Raw genomic sequence first — 20,689 nt, 5'->3', positions numbered from 1 at the left:
ATACAGACGAGTCCCTCCACAATAAAGGCCACATACAGACGAGACCCTCCACAATAAAGGCCACATACAGACGAGACCCTCCACAATAAAGGCCACATACAGACGAGTCCCTCCACAATAAAGGCCACATACAGACGAGTCCCTCCACAATAAAGGCCACATACAGACGAGTCCCTCCACAATAAAGGCCACATACAGACGAGTCCCTCCACAATAAAGGCCACATACAGACGAGTCCCTCCACAATAAAGGCCACATACAGACGAGTCCCTCCACAATAAAGGCCACATACAGACGAGTCCCTCCACAATAAAGGCCACATACAGACGAGTCCCTCCACAATAAAGGCCACATACAGACGAGTCCCTCCACAATAAAGGCCACATACAGACGAGTCCCTCCACAATAAAGGCCACATACAGACGAGACCCTCCACAATAAAGGCCACATACAGACGAGACCCTCCACAATAAAGGCCACATACAGACGAGTCCCTCCACAATAAAGGCCACATACAGACGAGTCCCTCCACAATAAAGGCCACATACAGACGAGTCCCTCCACAATAAAGGCCACATACAGACGAGTCCCTCCACAATAAAGGCCACATACAGACGAGTCCCTCCACAATAAAGGCCACATACAGACGAGTCCCTCCACAATAAAGGCCACATACAGACGAGTCCCTCCACAATAAAGGCCACATACAGACGAGTCCCTCCACAATAAAGGCCACATACAGACGAGTCCCTCCACAATAAAGGCCACATACAGACGAGACCCTCCACAATAAAGGCCACATACAGACGAGTCCCTCCACAATAAAGGCCACATACAGACGAGTCCCTCCACAATAAAGGCCACATACAGACGAGTCCCTCCACAATAAAGGCCACATACAGACGAGACCCTCCACAATAAAGGCCACATACAGACGAGTCCCTCCACAATAAAGGCCACATACAGACGAGTCCCTCCACAATAAAGGCCACATACAGACGAGTCCCTCCACAATAAAGGCCACATACAGACGAGTCCCTCCACAATAAAGGCCACATACAGACGAGTCCCTCCACAATAAAGGCCACATACAGACGAGTCCCTCCACAATAAAGGCCACATACAGACGAGTCCCTCCACAATAAAGGCCACATACAGACGAGTCCCTCCACAATAAAGGCCACATACAGACGAGTCCCTCCACAATAAAGGCCACATACAGACGAGTCCCTCCACAATAAAGGCCACATACAGACGAGACCCTCCACAATAAAGGCCACATACAGACGAGTCCCTCCACAATAAAGGCCACATACAGACGAGTCCCTCCACAATAAAGGCCACATACAGACGAGTCCCTCCACAATAAAGGCCACATACAGACGAGTCCCTCCACAATAAAGGCCACATACAGACGAGTCCCTCCACAATAAAGGCCACATACAGACGAGACCCTCCACAATAAAGGCCACATACAGACGAGACCCTCCACAATAAGGGCCACATACAGACGAGTCCCTCCACAATAAAAGCCACATACAGACGAGTCCCTCCACAATAAAGGCCACATACAGACGAGTCCCTCCACAATAAAGGCCACATACAGACGAGTCCCTCCACAATAAAGGCCACATACAGACGAGTCCCTCCACAATAAAGGCCACATACAGAGGAGTCCCTCCACAATAAAGGCCACATACAGACGAGTCCCTCCACAATAAAGGCCACATACAGACGAGTCCCTCCACAATAAAGGCCACATACAGACGAGTCCCTCCACAATAAAGGCCACATACAGACGAGTCCCTCCACAATAAAGGCCACATACAGACGAGTCCCTCCACAATAAAGGCCACATTCAGACGAGTCCCTCCACAATAAAGGCCACATACAGACGAGTCCCTCCACAATAAAGGCCACATACAGACGAGTCCCTCCACAATAAAGGCCACATACAGACGAGTCCCTCCACAATAAAGGCCACATACAGACGAGTCCCTCCACAATAAAGGCCACATACAGACGAGACCCTCCACAATAAAGGCCACATACAGACGAGACCCTCCACAATAAGCCCACATACAGACGAGTCCCTCCACAATAAAGGCCACATACAGACGAGTCCCTCCACAATAAAGGCCACATACAGACGAGTCCCTCCACAATAAAGGCCACATACAGACGAGTCCCTCCACAATAAAGGCCACATACAGACGAGTCCCTCCACAATAAAGGCCACATACAGAGGAGTCCCTCCACAATAAAGGCCACATACAGACGAGTCCCTCCACAATAAAGGCCACATACAGACGAGTCCCTCCACAATAAAGGCCACATACAGACGAGTCCCTCCACAATAAAGGCCACATACAGACGAGTCCCTCCACAATAAAGGCCACATACAGACGAGTCCCTCCACAATAAAGGCCACATACAGACGAGTCCCTCCACAATAAAGGCCACATACAGACGAGTCCCTCCACAATAAAGGCCACATACAGACGAGTCCCTCCACAATAAAGGCCACATACAGACGAGTCCCTCCACAATAAAGGCCACATACAGACGAGTCCCTCCACAATAAAGGCCACATACAGACGAGTCCCTCCAAAATAAAGGCCACATACAGACGAGTCCCTCCACAATAAAGGCCACATACAGACGAGTCCCTCCACAATAAAGGCCACATACAGACGAGACCCTCCACAATAAAGGCCACATACAGACGAGTCCCTCCACAATAAAGGCCACATACAGACGAGTCCCTCCACAATAAAGGCCACATACAGACGAGTCCCTCCGCAATAAAGGCCACATACAGACGAGACCCTCCGCAATAAAGGCCACATACAGACGAGACCCTCCACAATAAGACCACATACAGACGAGTCCCTCCACAATAAAAGCCACATACAGACGAGTCCCTCCACAATAAAAGCCACATACAGACGAGTCCCTCCACAATAAAGGCCTCATACAGACGAGTCCCTCCACAATAAAAGCCACATACAGACGAGTCCCTCCACAATAAAAGCCACATACAGACGAGTCCCTCCACAATAAGACCACATACAGACGAGTCCCTCCACAATAAAGGCCACATACAGACGAGACCCTCCACAATAAGACCACATACAGACGAGTCCCTCCACAATAAAAGCCACATACAGACGAGTCCCTCCACAATAAAAGCCACATACAGACGAGTCCCTCCACAATAAAAGCCACATACAGACGAGTCCCTCCACAATAAAGGCCTCATACAGACGAGTCCCTCCACAATAAAAGCCACATACAGACGAGTCCCTCCACAATAAAAGCCACATACAGACGAGTCCCTCCACAATAAAAGCCACATACAGACGAGTCCCTCCACAATAAAGGCCTCATACAGACGAGTCCCTCCACAATAAAAGCCACATACAGACGAGTCCCTCCACAATAAAAGCCACATACAGACGAGTCCCTCCACAATAAAGGCCACATACAGACGAGTCCCTCCACAATAAAGGCCACATACAGACGAGTCCCTCCACAATAAAGGCCACATACAGACGAGTCCCTCCACAATAAAGGCCACATACAGACGAGTCCCTCCACAATAAAGGCCACATACAGACGAGTCCCTCCACAATAAAGGCCACATACAGACGAGTCCCTCCACAATAAAAGCCACATACAGACGAGTCCCTCCACAATAAAAGCCACATACAGACGAGTCCCTCCACAATAAAGGCCTCATACAGACGAGTCCCTCCACAATAAAAGCCACATACAGACGAGTCCCTCCACAATAAAAGCCACATACAGACGAGTCCCTCCACAATAAAGGCCACATACAGACGAGTCCCTCCACAATAAAGGCCACATACAGACGAGTCCCTCCACAATAAAGGCCACATACAGACGAGTCCCTCCACAATAAAGGCCACATACAGACGAGTCCCTCCACAATAAAGGCCACATACAGACGAGTCCCTCCACAATAAAAGCCACATACAGACGAGTCCCTCCACAATAAAGGCCACATACAGACGAGACCCTCCACAATAAGACCACATACAGACGAGTCCCTCCACAATAAAGGCCACATACAGACGAGTCCCTCCACAATAAAGGCCACATACAGACGAGTCCCTCCACAATAAAGGCCACATACAGACGAGTCCCTCCACAATAAAGGCCACATACAGACGAGTCCCTCCACAATAAAAGCCACATACAGACGAGTCCCTCCACAATAAAGGCCACATACAGACGAGACCCTCCACAATAAGACCACATACAGACGAGTCCCTCCACAATAAAGGCCACATACAGACGAGTCCCTCCACAATAAAGGCCACATACAGACGAGTCCCTCCACAATAAAAGCCACATACAGACGAGTCCCTCCACAATAAAAGCCACATACAGACGAGTCCCTCCACAATAAAGGCCTCATACAGACGAGTCCCTCCACAATAAAAGCCACATACAGACGAGTCCCTCCACAATAAAAGCCACATACAGACGAGTCCCTCCACAATAAAGGCCACATACAGACGAGTCCCTCCACAATAAAGGCCACATACAGACGAGTCCCTCCACAATAAAGGCCACATACAGACGAGTCCCTCCACAATAAAGGCCACATACAGACGAGTCCCTCCACAATAAAGGCCACATACAGACGAGTCCCTCCACAATAAAAGCCACATACAGACGAGTCCCTCCACAATAAAGGCCACATACAGACGAGACCCTCCACAATAAGACCACATACAGACGAGTCCCTCCACAATAAAGGCCACATACAGACGAGTCCCTCCACAATAAAGGCCACATACAGACGAGTCCCTCCACAATAAAGGCCACATACAGACGAGTCCCTCCACAATAAAGGCCACATACAGACGAGTCCCTCCACAATAAAAGCCACATACAGACGAGTCCCTCCACAATAAAGGCCACATACAGACGAGACCCTCCACAATAAGACCACATACAGACGAGTCCCTCCACAATAAAGGCCACATACAGACTGTGACTTCATTCCGTTGGTTAAATTGACTGTGAATTTCCCTCGTTCTAAACTTCTGTTAAATATAAAATCAAAGTAATAAAGATAACAGTCACTAAAATGCCATTAGAGACTTAAAGGTCATGTTCTGTTGAAACTGAGGAGTGTGGGTCTATTTTTAATTCAAACGCAATGAAGAAACAATGTAATGTTAATGTTAATGTAATGTTAATGTAATGTTAATGTAATGTTAATGTAATGTTACGCACAGTACTTCTGCACAGTACTTCTGCACAGTACACAGTACTACTGCACAGTACTACTGCACAGTACACAGTACTACTGCACAGTACACAGTACTACTGCACAGTACTTCTGCACAGTACTACTGCACAGTACTACTGCACAGTACTACTGCACAGTACTACTGCACAGTACACATGCACAGTACACAGTACTACTGCACAGTACACAGTACTACTGCACAGTACTACTGCACAGTACAAAGTACTACTGCACAGTACTACTGCACAGTACTACTGCACAGTACACAGTACTACTGCACAGTACTTGCTGGGTCCTCCTCAGACTTTAATTATATTTAGAATAGGAACTTAATAGGTCGGAAAGTAAATATGTGTGAATAAAAAACACATGAAACATTAAGAGGATAAACTGGTCCAAACCTTCTCCGCTTTAGCAAGACAAATCCACAGTTTTCTCCAGGTGCTGAACTTCTTCTTGTCACTGAAGTTAAAGGCCATTTCTTTACTCGCATAACGAGACACGAGCGGAGAGCGGTACTTCATGAAGTCCTCTTCCATGTTTGAGAGAGACGCCTTCTACACGGGGACAGCGAGACACTGAGACACTGAGACACAGTGAGACACAGCGAGTCTCACACGAGCTGCACGAGAAGTGTCTCAGTCTCACTTTGACTCAAACACTCGTGTAACGGTCTTTACGCCACTGTGTGTCGCTTTACGGCATACAGTTCCTTACGACACATGTCACGTGCGCACGGCTGCTGTTACGTAATCGCTTCAACTATTTTGAAAATTATGTTTCTTTCGCATTTAGTTTTCATTGACACTTAATCCGTATTTTTCTAAAATGATGTTTTAATATTGTTTTGTACAATTGACCTTAAAGTGACAGCGCCTCAAATAACCGCGAGTGTCACGTGTCCTGTAACGTACAGCTGGTCCTCCTCATTTGTCAGACATAATACTAATACTTACATAACATAATACATACTAGAGTATTAATACATAACACATACTAGAGTATTAATACATAATACATACTAGAGTATTAATACATAATACATACTAGAGTATTAATACATAATACATACTAGAGTATTTATACATGATACATACTAGAGTATTAATACATAATACATACTAGAGTATTTATACATGATACATACTAGAGTATTAATACATAATACATACTAGAGTATTAATACATAATACATACTAGAGTATTTATACATGATACATACTAGAGTATTAATACATAATACATACTAGAGTATTAATACATAACACATACTAGAGTATTAATACATAACACATACTAGAGTATACATACTAGAGTATTAATACATAGTACATACTAGAGTATTAATACATAACACATACTAGAGTATTAATACATAACACATACTAGAGTATTAATACATAATACATACTAGAGTATACATACATAACACATACTAGAGTATTAATACATAACACATACTAGAGTATACATACTAGAGTATTAATACATAATACATACTAGAGTATTAATACATAACACATACTAGAGTATACATACATAACACATACTAGAGTATTAATAAATAACACATACTAGAGTATACATACTAGAGTATTAATACATAATACATACTAGAGTATTAATACATAACACATACTAGAGTATTAATACATAACACGTGTTACCGTGGGTTCTCTCCGGGTTCTCCGGCTTCCTCCCACCATCCAAAGACATGCATGTGTTAGGTAAAATTGGCGACTCTAAATTGGCCCTAGTGAATGAATGTGAGAGTGAACTGTCTGTAATGTCTATGTCTCTGTGTTGGTCCTGCGACAAGTTGGCCACTGTCCAGGGTGTACCCCGCCTAAGGCCCGAAGTCACTGGGATAGGCTCCAGTCACCCGCGACCCCGAAAGGGAACAAGCGGTAGAAAATGGATGGATGGATGGATGGACATACTAGAGTATTAATACATAATACATACTAGAGTATTAATACATAATACATACTAGGGTATTAATGCATAACACATACTAGAGTATTAATACATAACACATACTAGAGTATTAATACATAACACATACTAGAGTATTAATACATAACACATACTAGAGTATTAATAATAATAATACATACATACATACTAGAGTATTAATACATAACACATACTAGAGTATTAATACATAACACATACTAGAGTATTAATAATAATAATAATACATACATACTAGAGTATTAATACATAACACATACTAGAGTATTAATACATAACACATACTAGAGTATACATACTATAATTCATACTAGAGTATTAATACATAACACATACTAGAGTATTAATACATAACACATACTAGAGTATTAATACATAACACATACTAGAGTATTAATACATAACACATACTAGAGTATACATACTAGAGTATTAATACATAACACATACTAGAGTATACATACTAGAGTATTAATTCCTGTGTCAACCGATGGTAAGAAGAGCACACTTTTTACAAGAAAAACTGCTACTTTCAACCTAAACCGCAGTGACTCTGTGTCGTTTCCAAAACTGTCTAAAAACCAGAAAGACCAGGCTGTTTCTTGGAACAAACTTGGAGCAAAGCCTAAACGATACAAAGATAACGTGAAGTCACCTAAAATACAGCTCACAAACAGATTTTTACTACTTTCAGAGATGAAATTAAATGAAAAAAGGAAAGATGACGTGGCCAAAATACAGCGAGGAGGATCTGCCAAGGTCACGCAGATTGTTTTGGTTGGGGACGGCGCGATAAGTCACGTGACGCATGAAAAGATAAACACACATTCTTTTCCAAGCGCCACTGTTTCTGAGATAACGTCACTCCTTCCAAATATCATGGCTAAGCATGGAGGAGCTAAACAGCTGATTGTGCACGTGGGTGCAGTGGACATGCGGCGGGAACAGACTGAAGTTTTGAAAAAAGACTTCTTGAAGTTATTCGACGTGCTTGATAAAATGGAAATCAAAACATTCATAAGTGGACCTCTTCCAAACATCGACAGGAGGATAAACAAGTTTAGCCGGCTTCTTCAGCTGAACACATGGCTGTCCAAAGAGTGCTCCCCGAGAGGACTACACTACATTGAGAACTTCTATCTATTCTGGAAACGAGAGGACCTGTTTAAGAGAAATGGCCCCCACCTATGCAGAGGTGGAGTGAGGGTGCTGACAGAGAACCTGCTCCACGCTCTGAGGCATTGGACTGGGCCTGGACAGGGTCCTGAGCAGATAGTTAGAGAAGAGAGGAATGAGAGAAGAATTCCTGCTCCATCAGCCAGAGACCGAGCCAATGTTTCAACATCAAAAGCACCACAACCTCAGCCTCCACCAAAGGATTCATCAGCAGCTGCTCCACCACCACCAGCAAAGGATTCAGCTCCAGCTGCTCCACATTCACCTCAACCGCCTCCAGCAAAGGAACAATCTTCAAAGGCCTTGGACCCATCTGTGACAAGCCCAACAACATCCCTGTCATCGCCCCTGCCTTCACACCAGCCCTGGGTTCCCCCTGCAACATCTACTCCCACTAAAGATTCATCATTCTCCTTCTCATCTCCACTCTCACCCATGGGCCTTCCCAGCCATTTTGAAAGTCTGATCAAATCAGGCATTAAGATGGCTCCACTCACGCCCAATATAGCAAGGGCTATGTCAATACTTATCAACTCTTCCCTGCACAAGCCGACTACACCAACAAAAGCCCCACCACCCATTCCCCCTCGCCTCTCACCTGGTCCCAAACTCTCCTTGGCTACAAAAGCCCCACCACCCATCCAACCTCGCCTTGCACCTGGTATCTCCCATAGCTAGGATGCACTGGGTCTCAGCGTTGCCGGGACTTATTGTCACATTAAAAATCAAACCAACCCGGGGCCCTATGTAAAAAGAGCCCTCCCTAGTGCTATTTCTGTAGTCACATCATCACAGAGATGGAAAAACAAAATGCGAGTCAGGCCCAATCTGAGAAATGTGATTCATATTCCCTGTGAAAAGATAAAGCCCAGTCCCACTGAAACTAGTCTGAAACTTGCTGTGCTAAATGTCAGATCCTTATGTAACAAATCTCTCTTAATTAATAATTTTATTTCTTCTTATAATCTTGATTTTATGTTTTTAACTGAAACATGGCTTGACAAAAACACAGGAAATGTAGTTCTGATCTGAATCTGCTCCACCCAACTTTAAGTTTGAATCTGAAACACGAGAAAACAAAAAAGGGGGTGGAGTCTGTGCTGTCTTTAGAGATGAAATAATTACCCGCAGGTTGTCTTTTGGGGTGTTTTCATCATTTGAGTATGTATCCTTTAAAATGGAGCTAAAACGGTCTCCATCCATTCTCTTCATTGTTTTATACCAGCCTCCCCAACACTGCCAAAGTTTAATTGATGATATTTTTCTGAAATAATTGGAAGCTGCAGTAACAACTCGCGTGTCCTGTTTGCCACAGTAAACAGATTAACAAACCCTCCAGCTCAGCTGCCGTTAGAACTCATTTCCACATCCAAGTGTAATGAGTTTGCATTATTCTTTAATGACAAAGTTCAGGGCATTAAAAATGCTATAAATCCCACAATGCAAAAAATTACCCTAAAACCACCAAGACACTTAGAGCTAACTCACTTTGCACCAGTAACTGACAAAACTGTCCATGAGATCATCACCAGTCTGAGTTCATCTACATGCTGCCTCGATGTGTTACCCACCAGATTTCTAAAGTCTGTGCTGAACAGTTTGTTAGCACCATTCACTCACATAGTTAACATGTCGCTTCAATCTGGAACATTCCCAATGTCTTTGAAAACTGCGGTCATAAAGCCTCTCCTAAAGAAGAGCAGTCTTGATGCTGCAGTACTGAGTCATTACCGGCCCATCTCTAATCTGCCATTTTGGGGCAAAGTCCTTGAAAAGGTTGTTTACCAACAGCTCACAGATTTCCTCTTAATAAACAACTCATTTGATGTTTTTCAGTCAGGTTTTAGACCTCATCACAGCACTGAGACTGCTCTTGTCAAGGTGACAAATGACATCCGCCTGAACACTGACACGGGCAAAGCCTCAGTCTTAATTCTGTTGGATCTGAGTGCTGCTTTTGACACTGTCGATCATGGGGTCCTCTTACAGAGACTAGAGGACTGGGTGGGCATCACTGGCACTGCCCTGAACTGGTTAAGGTCCTATCTGGAAGACAGGAAGTACTTTGTTGAAATTGGTAGCTGTGTCTCAGACCACATGACCCTGACCTGTGGAGTGCCCCAAGGGTCAGTCCTGGGTCCCCTTCTGTTCAACCTCTACATGCTGCCGTTAGGTCAGTTGATACGCAGTGAAAATGTGTCCTATCACAATGATGCAGACGACACTCAGATCTATGTTTCACTATCGGCAGGTGAATATGGACCAGTAGATTCACTCTGTCACTGCATCCAACAGATCAGTTTGTGGATGCAAAACAACTTTCTCCAGCTGAACTCAGACAAGACTGAAATAATCGTTTTTGGCCCACAGAAACAAAGAGAAAGTGTTAGCGGTCACCTCCAGAGTCTCGCTCTAAAACCTACAAACCAAGTTAGAAATCTGGGGGTAATAATGGACTCAGACTTGAACTTTAATAGCCACATCAAATCAATAACATCAGCAGCTTTTTACCATCTAAAAAACATTGCCAAAATCAAAAATATAGTGTCAAAACCAGATTTAGAGAGACTTGTCCATGCGTTTGTCTCCAGTAGATTAGACTGTAACGGCCTGCTCACTGGTCTCTCCAAACGAGCTGTAAAACAGCTGCAGTACATCCAGAACGCTGCTGCTCGGGTCCTGACCAGAACCAGGAAGTATGATCACATTAGTCCTGTTCTCAGGTCTCTGCACTGCCCCCTGTGGCCCAGAGAAGAGACTTTAAAGCAGCTCTGCTTGTGTACAAGTCTCTCCATGGCCTAGCACCAAAGTACATCTTGGATATGTTAGTGCCATGTGAACCATCTCGGACTCTGAGGACCTCAGGGACCGGCCTCCTGCTGGTGCCAGAGTCAGGACTGAACATGGACCGGCCTCCTGCTGGTGCCAGAGTCAGGACTAAACATGGACCGGCCTCCTGCTGGTGCCAGAGTCAGGACTAAACATGGACCGGCCTCCTGCTGGTGCCAGAGTCAGGACTAAACATGGACCGGCCTCCTGCTGGTGCCAGAGTCAGGACTGAACATGGACCGGCCTCCTGCTGGTGCCAGAGTCAGGACTAAAATAGGACCGGCCTCCTGCTGGTGCCAGAGTCAGGACTGAACATGGACCGGCCTCCTGCTGGTGCCAGAGTCAGGACTAAACATGGACCGGCCTTCTGCTGGTGCCAGAGTCAGGACTAAACATGGACCGGCCTCCTGCTGGTGCCAGAGTCAGGACTGAACATGGACCGGCCTCCTGCTGGTGCCAGAGTCAGGACTAAAATAGGACCGGCCTCCTGCTGGTGCCAGAGTCAGGACTGAACATGGACCGGCCTCCTGCTGGTGCCAGAGTCAGGACTGAACATGGACCGGCCTCCTGCTGGTGCCAGAGTCAGGACTAAAATAGGACCGGCCTCCTGCTGGTGCCAGAGTCAGGACTGAACATGGACCGGCCTCCTGCTGGTGCCAGAGTCAGGACTGAACATGGACCGGCCTCCTGCTGGTGCCAGAGTCAGGACTGAACATGGACCGGCCTCCTGCTGGTGCCAGAGTCAGGACTAAACATGGGGAATCTGTGTTTCAGTTTTATGCAGCTAAAATCTGGAACATTTTTCCTGAAGATGTGAGACAGGTTCTACTCTGACAATGTTCAAATCTAAGCTAAAAACAGTTTTGTTTAGCTGCGCATATGACTGAAACAATTTTTTCTTTGCACTCTTCTCTTTTGTTTGTGATTTTATTAGTTTAGAAAATCAGTTGGATTGATAATTTTTAATTTAGTTAATTTTATTGTATTTCTGTAATTTCTTTGTGATTTGAATGCATTTTTCCTGCTGTGAAGCACTTTGAATTGCCTTGTGTATGAAATGTGCTCTACAAATAAACTTGCCTTGCCTTAATACATAACACATACTAGAGTATTAATACATAATACACACTAGAGTATTAATACATAACACATACTAGAGTATTAATACAATATACGTACTAGAGTATGAATACATAACACACACTAGAGTATTAATACATAACACATACTAGAGTATTAATACAATATACATACTAGAGTATTAATACATAACACATACTAGAGTATTAATACATAATACACACTAGAGTATTAATACATAACACATACTAGAGTATTAATACATAACACATACTAGAGTATTATGTGTCCCATACTCTGGTCACATGGGGACACATGCACTGCACAGTGAAGCAGCTGATGCTCTTGTCACATGGATTTGCTTGTGTCATTATTGAAACGTGCTCATGCTGTGCACCAGCCTCATCACCAGCCTCGTGCTCATGCTGTGTTCATACTGTGCACCAGCCTCGTGCTCATGCTGTGTTCATACTGTGCACCAGCCTTATCACCAGCCTCGTGCTCATGTCGTGCATCAGCCTCGTGCTCATGCTGTGTTCATGCTGTGCATCAGCCTCGTGCTCATGCTGTGCACCAGCCTCATGCTCATGCTGTGTTCATGCTGTGCATCGGCCTCGTGCTCATGCTGTGCATCAGCCTCGTGCTCATGCTGTGCACCAGCCTCGTGCTCATGCTGTGCTCATGCTGTGCACCAGCCCCGTGCTCATGCTGTGCTCATGCTGTGCATCAGCCTCATGCTCATCCTGTGCATCAGCCTCGTGGCCTCATGCTCATGCTGTGCATCAGTCTCATGCTCATGCTGTGCATCAGCCTCGTGCTCATGCTGTGTTCATACTGTGCACCAGCCTCGTGCTCATGCTGTGTTCATACTGTGCACCAGCCTCATCACCAGCCTCGTGCTCATGCCGTGCATCAGCCTCGTGCTCATGCTGTGTTCATGCTGTGCATCAGCCTCGTGCTCATGCTGTGCACCAGCCTCATGCTCATGCTGTGTTCATGCTGTGCATCGGCCTCGTGCTCATGCTGTGCATCAGCCTCGTGCTCATGCTGTGCACCAGCCTCGTGCTCATGCTGTGCTCATGCTGTGCACCAGCCCCGTGCTCATGCTGTGCTCATGCTGTGCATCAGCCTCATGCTCATCCTGTGCATCAGCCTCGTGGCCTCATGCTCATGCTGTGCATCAGCCTCATGCTCATCCTGTGCATCAGCCTCGTGGCCTCATGCTCATGCTGTGCATCAGTCTCATGCTCATGCTGTGCATCAGCCTCGTGCTCATGCTGTGCTCATGCTGTGCATCAGCCTCGTGCTCATGCTGTGCTCATGCTGTGCACCAGCCTCGTGCTCATGCTGTGCTCATGCTGTGTACCAGCCTCGTGCTCATGCTGTGCTCATGCTGTGCATCAGCCTCGTGCTCATGCTGTGCATCAGCCTCATGCTCATGCTGTGCATCAGCCTCGTGCTCATGCTGTGCTCATGCTGTGCATCAGCCTCGTGCTCATGCTGTGCTCATGCTGTGCACCAGCCTCGTGCTCATGCTGTTTTCATGCTGTGTACCAGCCTCGTGCTCATGATGTGCTCATGCTGTGCACCAGCTTCGTGCTCATGCTGTGCTCATGCTGTGCATCAGCCTCGTGCTCATGCTGTGCTCATACTGTGCAACAGCCTCGTGCTCATGCTGTGCTCATGCTGTGCACCAGCCTCGTGCTCATGCTGTTTTCATGCTGTGCACCAGCTTCGTGCTCATGCTGTGCTCATGCTGTGCATCAGCCTCGTGCTCATGCTGTGCTCATGCTGTGCACCAGCCTCGTGCTCATGCTGTGCTCATGCTGTGCACCAGCCTCGTGCTCATGCTGTGCTCATGCTGTGCATCAGCCTCGTGCTCATGCTGTGCTCATGCTGTGCACCAGCCTCGTGCTCATGCTGTGCTCATGCTGTGCACCAGCCTCGTGCTCATGCTGTGCTCATGCTGAGCACCAGCCTCGTGCTCATGCTGTGCTCATGCTGTGCACCAGCCTCGTGCTCATGCTGTGCTCATGCTGTGCACCAGCCTCGTGCTCATGCTGTGCTCATGCTGAGCACCAGCCTCGTGCTCATGCTGTGCTCATGCTGTGCACCAGCCTCGTGCTCATGCTGTGCTCATGCTGTGCACCAGCCTCGTGCTCATGCTGTGCTCATGCTGAGCACCAGCCTCGTGCTCATGCTGTGCTCATGCTGTGCACCAGCCTCGTGCTCCTCGTGCAGACACCACTAATAGATACAGTATGTTAGTGTCAGAGTGGATAGATGTAGTGCACAGCTGCAGCTGGAGAACATATTCCACTGTAAACAGCACATGCCCTCTCTCTCTCTGTCTATCCATCCTTCTGTCCTCACTGCAGTCTGGTTACAGTGCCACTGCTGCTGGAGCTGGAGCTGGAGTCTCAAGTCAGTAGGAATATTTTTACTTGAAAAAGAGCACATTTCTCAGAGGCTGATTTGTCTGTCTTTCTTCACCCACAGAGATGAAATATACAACATTGCAGGTCTGAGTCCAAAGGAGGAGACTCTCTATGGACAGCTGTAGCTGCTGAGGAGGTGTGTGGGCTGGAGCGAGAGGGAGCGAGAGGGAGCGAGAGGGAGCGAGGCTGAGTGGCAGTGGAATGAGGAGAGAAAGCGGAGCAGGAGGGAACACACACGGATGTACACTGCAGTAGAATGAGAGCCACGACCAGGGCCAAGACGCACATGAGCTGCCATCCGTCCCCGCTCCCCTCCGCATCCTCGCCGTCTCCTTTCTGAAGAGGCATCGCACCAGAGCACGCCACCGTGGAGCCCAGAAGAAGACGGAGGAGGGGGGCAGAGGAGGATGAAGCCAGAGGTTCGACACACAAGATGGCTGCTGTGTCCTCTGCTTCTGACACTGGTGAGTGGCTGTTGTTGCTCTGTTCTTCCACAGGAGCGTCCGCGCAGAGCAGAGCCAGCTTCAGGGAGCATCGGCTCTAAACTGTTGCCGCTGAGGTCCACTTCCTGTGTGGACGCTCACATGGACCAGTGTCAGCGGCTGTGGCGTGCTGGAGGAATCAATAAAACTTCTGCTCCTCCCCAAGTTCACTCATGATGTCGTGCTCGCCCCTCACCTTCTTTTACGTGAATCATAATATAATCTGTTCGTTTGTTCATACAGGATTTTATGTTTCCCTCAGAGATTAAGGAGCACAGACATAAGTGCTAATTTAAAGCCAACAAGGTGACACATTTTGTCTGAATATGTAAAACACTGACATGATGTACTGGAGCCTGGAGCATGAACATACATTTTGACTCTAATATTTCAGCGCGTCTGAGGTAGAGTCATTGCATATGTTGTGCTCACATTATAGAATCCCGAGGGCGGCACCCACCTGAGCGCCGACTGCTGATCCTGGGGGGCCCTCGCTCAGGGAAAACCACCACTGCCAACTCCATCTTAGGGGAGGAGGCCTTCGACGCCGGGGCGGAGACCACGCACAGCAACGTGGGCCAGACGGAGATCTTTGGCCGGCGGGTCACTGTGGTGGACACGCCCGCCTGGGCCGTTCCCCGAGACGTGGAGGAGGAAGACGAGGACGACGAAGAGGACACGGAGACGGACGACAACAACGACGCGGGCGCCGAATCGGACAGTCCCAGGAGACCCCCTCCCAGCCTGGACAGCGAGGGGCCGAGCATGGGGGCCATCCTGTGCCCGCCGGGGCCCCATGCCATCCTGCTGGTGGTGAGTGTGGCCCAGCCTTTCACTGAGGTGCATCGGAGGGCCGCGGAGGAGCAGCTGGGGGCCCTGGGGGGCGGCACGTGGCGCTACTCCATGGTGGTCTTTACTTGTGTCGACAAACTACCCAAAGGGGTCTTCATCGAGGAGCACATCGCCAACACTGGGGAGGCCCTGCAGTGGCTGGTAGAGCGATGTGGAAGCAGGTGAGCAATCAATGTGATATATGACTTATTAATGACACTTTTGACTTATTTCTCATGTTTGACTTTAGACTTTGTTCGACCAGGAGCAGGAATTCTTCAGTTAGTGCTGCGCAATTACTTTAATTATTTTGATTCGCTTCTATTTTTAATAATCAATCATTATTACGCTCCGGACAGGGAATAAATGTAACAATAAAGCATGAAATGGATCGAGAGACAGAACAGTTTGGCTCAAAAGAGAAAATACACATACAAACAGATAATACTGACTAAGTAAAGTAAATGACGTATCTATTCAAATGTAATTGAAGGCAGTTTAAATAGCAGGATGTGATAAGAATGAAACTGTCTGAAGGATCAAACTTGCATTCAAATCAATACCAACTGTAATTGTCCAAAGTTTAAGATTTATTTGTGACCTGAGCGAGAGCGTTTAAGGGACAGTAAAGTTGGATCATATGTTAGTGTAACTTCCATCTTTACTCTAACAAAACAATGATCTAATGTGGTTATGGCATCTAAACCTACAATGTCCATAGATTTTCTGTTATATTTAATAATGCTGTTATATGTATATTAATGGTATATTTAATAATACTGTTATATGTATATATTCAATGGTATATTTAATAATGCTGTTATATGTATACATTTAATGGTATATTTAATAATACTGTTATATGTATATATTTAATGGTATATTTAATAATACTGTTATATGTATATATTTAATGGTATATTTAATAATACTGTTATATGTATATATTCAATGGTATATTTAATAATGCTATTATATGTATATTAATGGTATATTTAATAATACTGTTATATGTATATATTTGATCGTATATTTAATCATGCTGTTATATGTATATTAATGGTATATTTATTATATATTAGGTATCATGCTTTTGACAACATCCGTAAGAACACAGAGGACAACACCCAAGTGCCAGAGCTGATGGAGAAGGTGGAGGAGATGATCACAGACAACCAGGGTAGGGCCTAAACTCCAGTTCCACTTCACTGTTGGCATGGTTACAACGGTGTGATGCGTTCTGTATAAGTTATATGACTCTTATTGATTCTTCTTTGGTGCAGGCTGGTACTTTGAAGTGAACGAATTGATTTTGCTGGAGGAAGAGCAGGCCAGGAGAGCCTTGGAGGAGGAGAGGATGAGGATGGAGGAGCACGCTCGGCAGAGGGAGCAGATGATTGGAGGACCACCCCGAGGTAGGCGGGGCTATGGGACTCTGAGTCATGCGGTCACATGGTCACACAGCTGCCGCCAAAACAACAGCCTCATCGTTCCACAGTCAGAACAGCCTCATTTTCCTCTGAGCGGCTCTGACACCAGTTTCACCTGGTTTAAGATGGTCGTGTCCAGAGAAGAGTTTACAAAGAAGCATCTGGACAATGTCAGGATAGTGAAATGAGTATTTATAGATTTGGTGGACTTACACTTAGCTGTAATAGTGACCTAAAGGAACAGTCTGTAGCCTCCACTCTTTGTTTTTTCAGGTACTAAAATGACAGTAAAAGCTATATTTCATTTTTGTCTGGGGAAATATATAGGTCATGTTTAAAATCTTACATACCATTCTATAAACTATATTTTTCTTGTTTTAATGAGTGGAAACAACAGCATTGTAGAAATGTTTTTTGAATTGTACTTTATACTGGATTTATACTGGATTTATACTGGATTTAGTCATTGGTTCATTTCTGAGAATGTAATGACTCCATTTGATGCTGACGTGACTTTCTGCTTTGTTACTGAAGCAGTGTAAACAGTTTAAAAGGGTCATTTCTGTGGGCACAGACTTACCTATCGATGAAGTCTAATTAGGTGTTTTTGGTCTGATCTATGATCATTTATTTCAAAGGTTATTCTTACAGACAAGAGTGACTGTTTTTCACACTTGACCGTTTCGACTGCTCTCGCAGAGTCTTCTTCACAGTCTTCTTCAGAGTCTTCTTCAGAGTCGTTGTTGCTGTGACATGTCTTGTCTTGGGACTGTAAACCGGGATGAGGGACCTTTTGACTCTCCCACACTGTAATACTGTCCTGAAGAAGTTGGAGCTGATGCCTCTGTCCTTCTGCCTCAGAGAAAACCAGCTGACAAGACACGTCACAGCAACATGACGGGACGCTGAAGAAGACTCTGAAGAAGACTCTGAAGAAGACTCTGAAGAAGACTCTGAAGAAGACTCTGAAGAAGACTGCGAGTATGAAAAACAGACTCCTTCTGTGGTGATTTGCTCACTGTATCTGCACGTTGGTTCACAGAGCTGAGGCTGCTGTTGTTGGGCTGGAAGGGCGTGGGGAAGAGCTCCGTGGGGAACACCATCCTGGGACGCAGGTTCTTCGAGTCAGGACAGGAGACAGAGCTGTGCCTCCGCAGACAGGCCCTTGTCTTTGGACGCCGTGTGACTATAGTGGACACCCCGGGATGGGACTGGTTCTCTGTGAGGCGAACCCCAAAGCGGATTCGTCAGGAGTCCCAGCGTGGGGCGGCCCTGCTGCGGCCCGGGCCCCACACGTTGCTGCTGGTCCTGCCTGTGGTCTCATCCCTCACGGCCCGGAAGAGACGCACCCTCCTGGCCCACATAGACACTCTGTTTGGGGAAGGGGCCTGTCTCCACACCATGGTCCTGTTCAGCTGCGGGGACTGGCTGGGACACACCCCTATAGAAGAGCACATCCTGCGAGGGGGACGGGAGCTGCAGCGCCTCCTGGAGTTCTGTGGCAACTATTACCATGTGCTGGACAGTAAGACGCCGGGCAAGGACCGGGGCGTGGCCGTCCTGCTGGATAAGATCGAGGAGATGATCAGAGAGAACGGAGACAAGGCCTTCCTCCCCATCCAGACAGAGTGGTGTAAGTCATCCGAAACTGTTCACTACAAAAGTCTAATTAAAGCATAAAAACATGACTGTTTTACTTCAAACCTTTACATAGTTAACAACACAACTTGATACAGAAAAGTCTGAAGTAAACAAAAACATGATTATATTTTCTTTTTTAAAAGATCAAACACAGAACAGAAACAGATCATGACCAGATCAACTAAACTAAACTAAAAGTCCCGTTTGGTCCAAAGTGTGTCAAATGTGTCATTGTTTCCATTTGTCGGATGTCTGTTCCGTGTCAGTCCAGTCCTTGATCGTTGATGTAGTTTGTGTCAATCATTTCTTTGTGATGGACGTTTTTCCTGCTGCCAAAAGTACCTTCCAAATGTCTCCGTTTATTGTGTCCACGGCAGGAGTTCTGAGGCCCAAATACATAGTTCTATTTAGTGTCTTAATTAGTCTTAGAACTTGAATCATTTTACCCTCTACAGCTCAAATTGTGCTACAAAAATACTAAAAAGTTCCCCACCAAAAAATGTACATATGATAAATATTGAGCCCAAAAGCTTGGATTTATTGAACAATAAGTAGCTGTATAAATGCTTGTGCTGGGCCTGGTGAGGCGTGCGCGTGCTCTGCCTCCTGGTGAGTCAGTGCCACATTACAACACTTCATATTATCCTTTGCCTTTTGCAGTGAGCGAGGACAGCTCCTACTCGTCGGACAACACAGAGCCAGAAGACGACTGCAGAGGATGCCAACTGCAGTGACTGGTCTGCAAAGGACTCTTCACGAATGACATCGCCTCATGTTTAACCTCATCTTTTACAACAAGCAAAAAGACATCAGCCTAACGACCTTGACAGCAATGTCCAAACCAAACCCACCGTTTACTGAAGTGAAGCTGCACCAGGAAGTGCACATGACATGGACTCAGAGGAAGTAAGACTCCTGCATCTGCTGGAGGAGCAGAGACATGAGCACGTTCAGAGCTGCTGCAGACCCTGCTCCACACTGAGGAGCAGAGACATGAGCACGTTCAGAGCTGCTGCAGACCCTGCTCCACACTGAGGAGCAGAGACATGAGCACGTTCAGAGCTGCTGCAGACCCTGCTCCACACTGAGGAGCAGAGACATGAGCACGTTCAGAGCTGCTGCAGACCCTGCTCCACACTGAGGAGCAGAGACATGAGCACGTTCAGAGCTGCTGCAGACACTGAGGAGCAGAGACATGAGCACGTTCAGAGCTGCTGCAGACACTGAGGAGCAGAGACATGAGCACGTTCAGAGCTGCTGCAGACCCTGCTCCACACTGAGGAGCAGAGACATGAGCACGTTCAGAGCTGCTGCAGACCCTGCTCCACACTGAGGAGCAGAGACATGAGCACGTTCAGAGCTGCTGCAGACCCTGCTCCACACTGAGGAGCAGAGACATGAGCACGTTCAGAGCTGCTGCAGACCCTGCTCCACACTGAGGAGCAGAGACATGAGCACGTTCAGAGCTGCTGCAGACCCTGCTCCACACTGAGGAGTAAACACTGCTCAGCGTCCTAACGA

At 46.5% G+C, this 20,689-nt stretch overlaps 2 protein-coding genes across 2 annotated transcripts in view; one reads left to right on the top strand and one right to left on the bottom strand.

Moving 5' to 3' along the window:
* adsl (adenylosuccinate lyase) overlaps positions 1–5,937 on the bottom strand; it is a 13,485-nt gene extending 7,548 nt beyond the window's left edge. The window contains exon 1 of the mRNA XM_072443786.1: positions 5,689–5,937. Within this exon, the coding sequence (XP_072299887.1) occupies positions 5,689–5,826 (138 nt within the window). The 5' untranslated portion in view covers positions 5,827–5,937. The remainder of the gene's footprint in view (positions 1–5,688) is intronic.
* A 9,006-nt stretch (positions 5,938–14,943) lies between these two features.
* LOC140358745 (GTPase IMAP family member 8) lies at positions 14,944–19,925 on the top strand. The gene is made up of 6 exons (XM_072443785.1): positions 14,944–15,248; positions 15,706–16,279; positions 17,180–17,277; positions 17,381–17,512; positions 18,570–19,160; positions 19,829–19,925. Exons 1-6 carry the CDS (start codon positions 15,218–15,220, stop codon positions 19,900–19,902), a joined length of 1,500 nt encoding a protein of 499 aa, XP_072299886.1. The 5' UTR covers positions 14,944–15,217; the 3' UTR covers positions 19,903–19,925.
* The last annotated feature ends 764 nt before the right edge of the window (positions 19,926–20,689 follow it).

This window comes from Eucyclogobius newberryi, unplaced genomic scaffold (assembly GCF_026437365.1).
Source record: "Eucyclogobius newberryi isolate DKJ021-1_F unplaced genomic scaffold, fEucNew1.0.hap1 SCAF_13, whole genome shotgun sequence".
Taxonomy (NCBI): domain Eukaryota; kingdom Metazoa; phylum Chordata; class Actinopteri; order Gobiiformes; family Gobiidae; genus Eucyclogobius; species Eucyclogobius newberryi.
The sequence above is the reverse complement of the archived record's forward strand: the minus strand, read 5'-3'. Positions and strand labels throughout refer to the sequence as shown.

Excerpts from the sequence above, each read along its gene's own strand:
- LOC140358745 (XM_072443785.1), top strand. The coding sequence starts at position 15,218 with ATGGCTGCTGTGTCCTCTGCTTCTGACACTG. Across the intron at positions 15,249-15,705 it reads GTCCTCTGCTTCTGACACTG|AATCCCGAGGGCGGCACCCA; the intron begins GTGAGTGGCTGT and ends CTCACATTATAG. Across the intron at positions 19,161-19,828 it reads CCCCATCCAGACAGAGTGGT|TGAGCGAGGACAGCTCCTAC; the intron begins GTAAGTCATCCG and ends TGCCTTTTGCAG.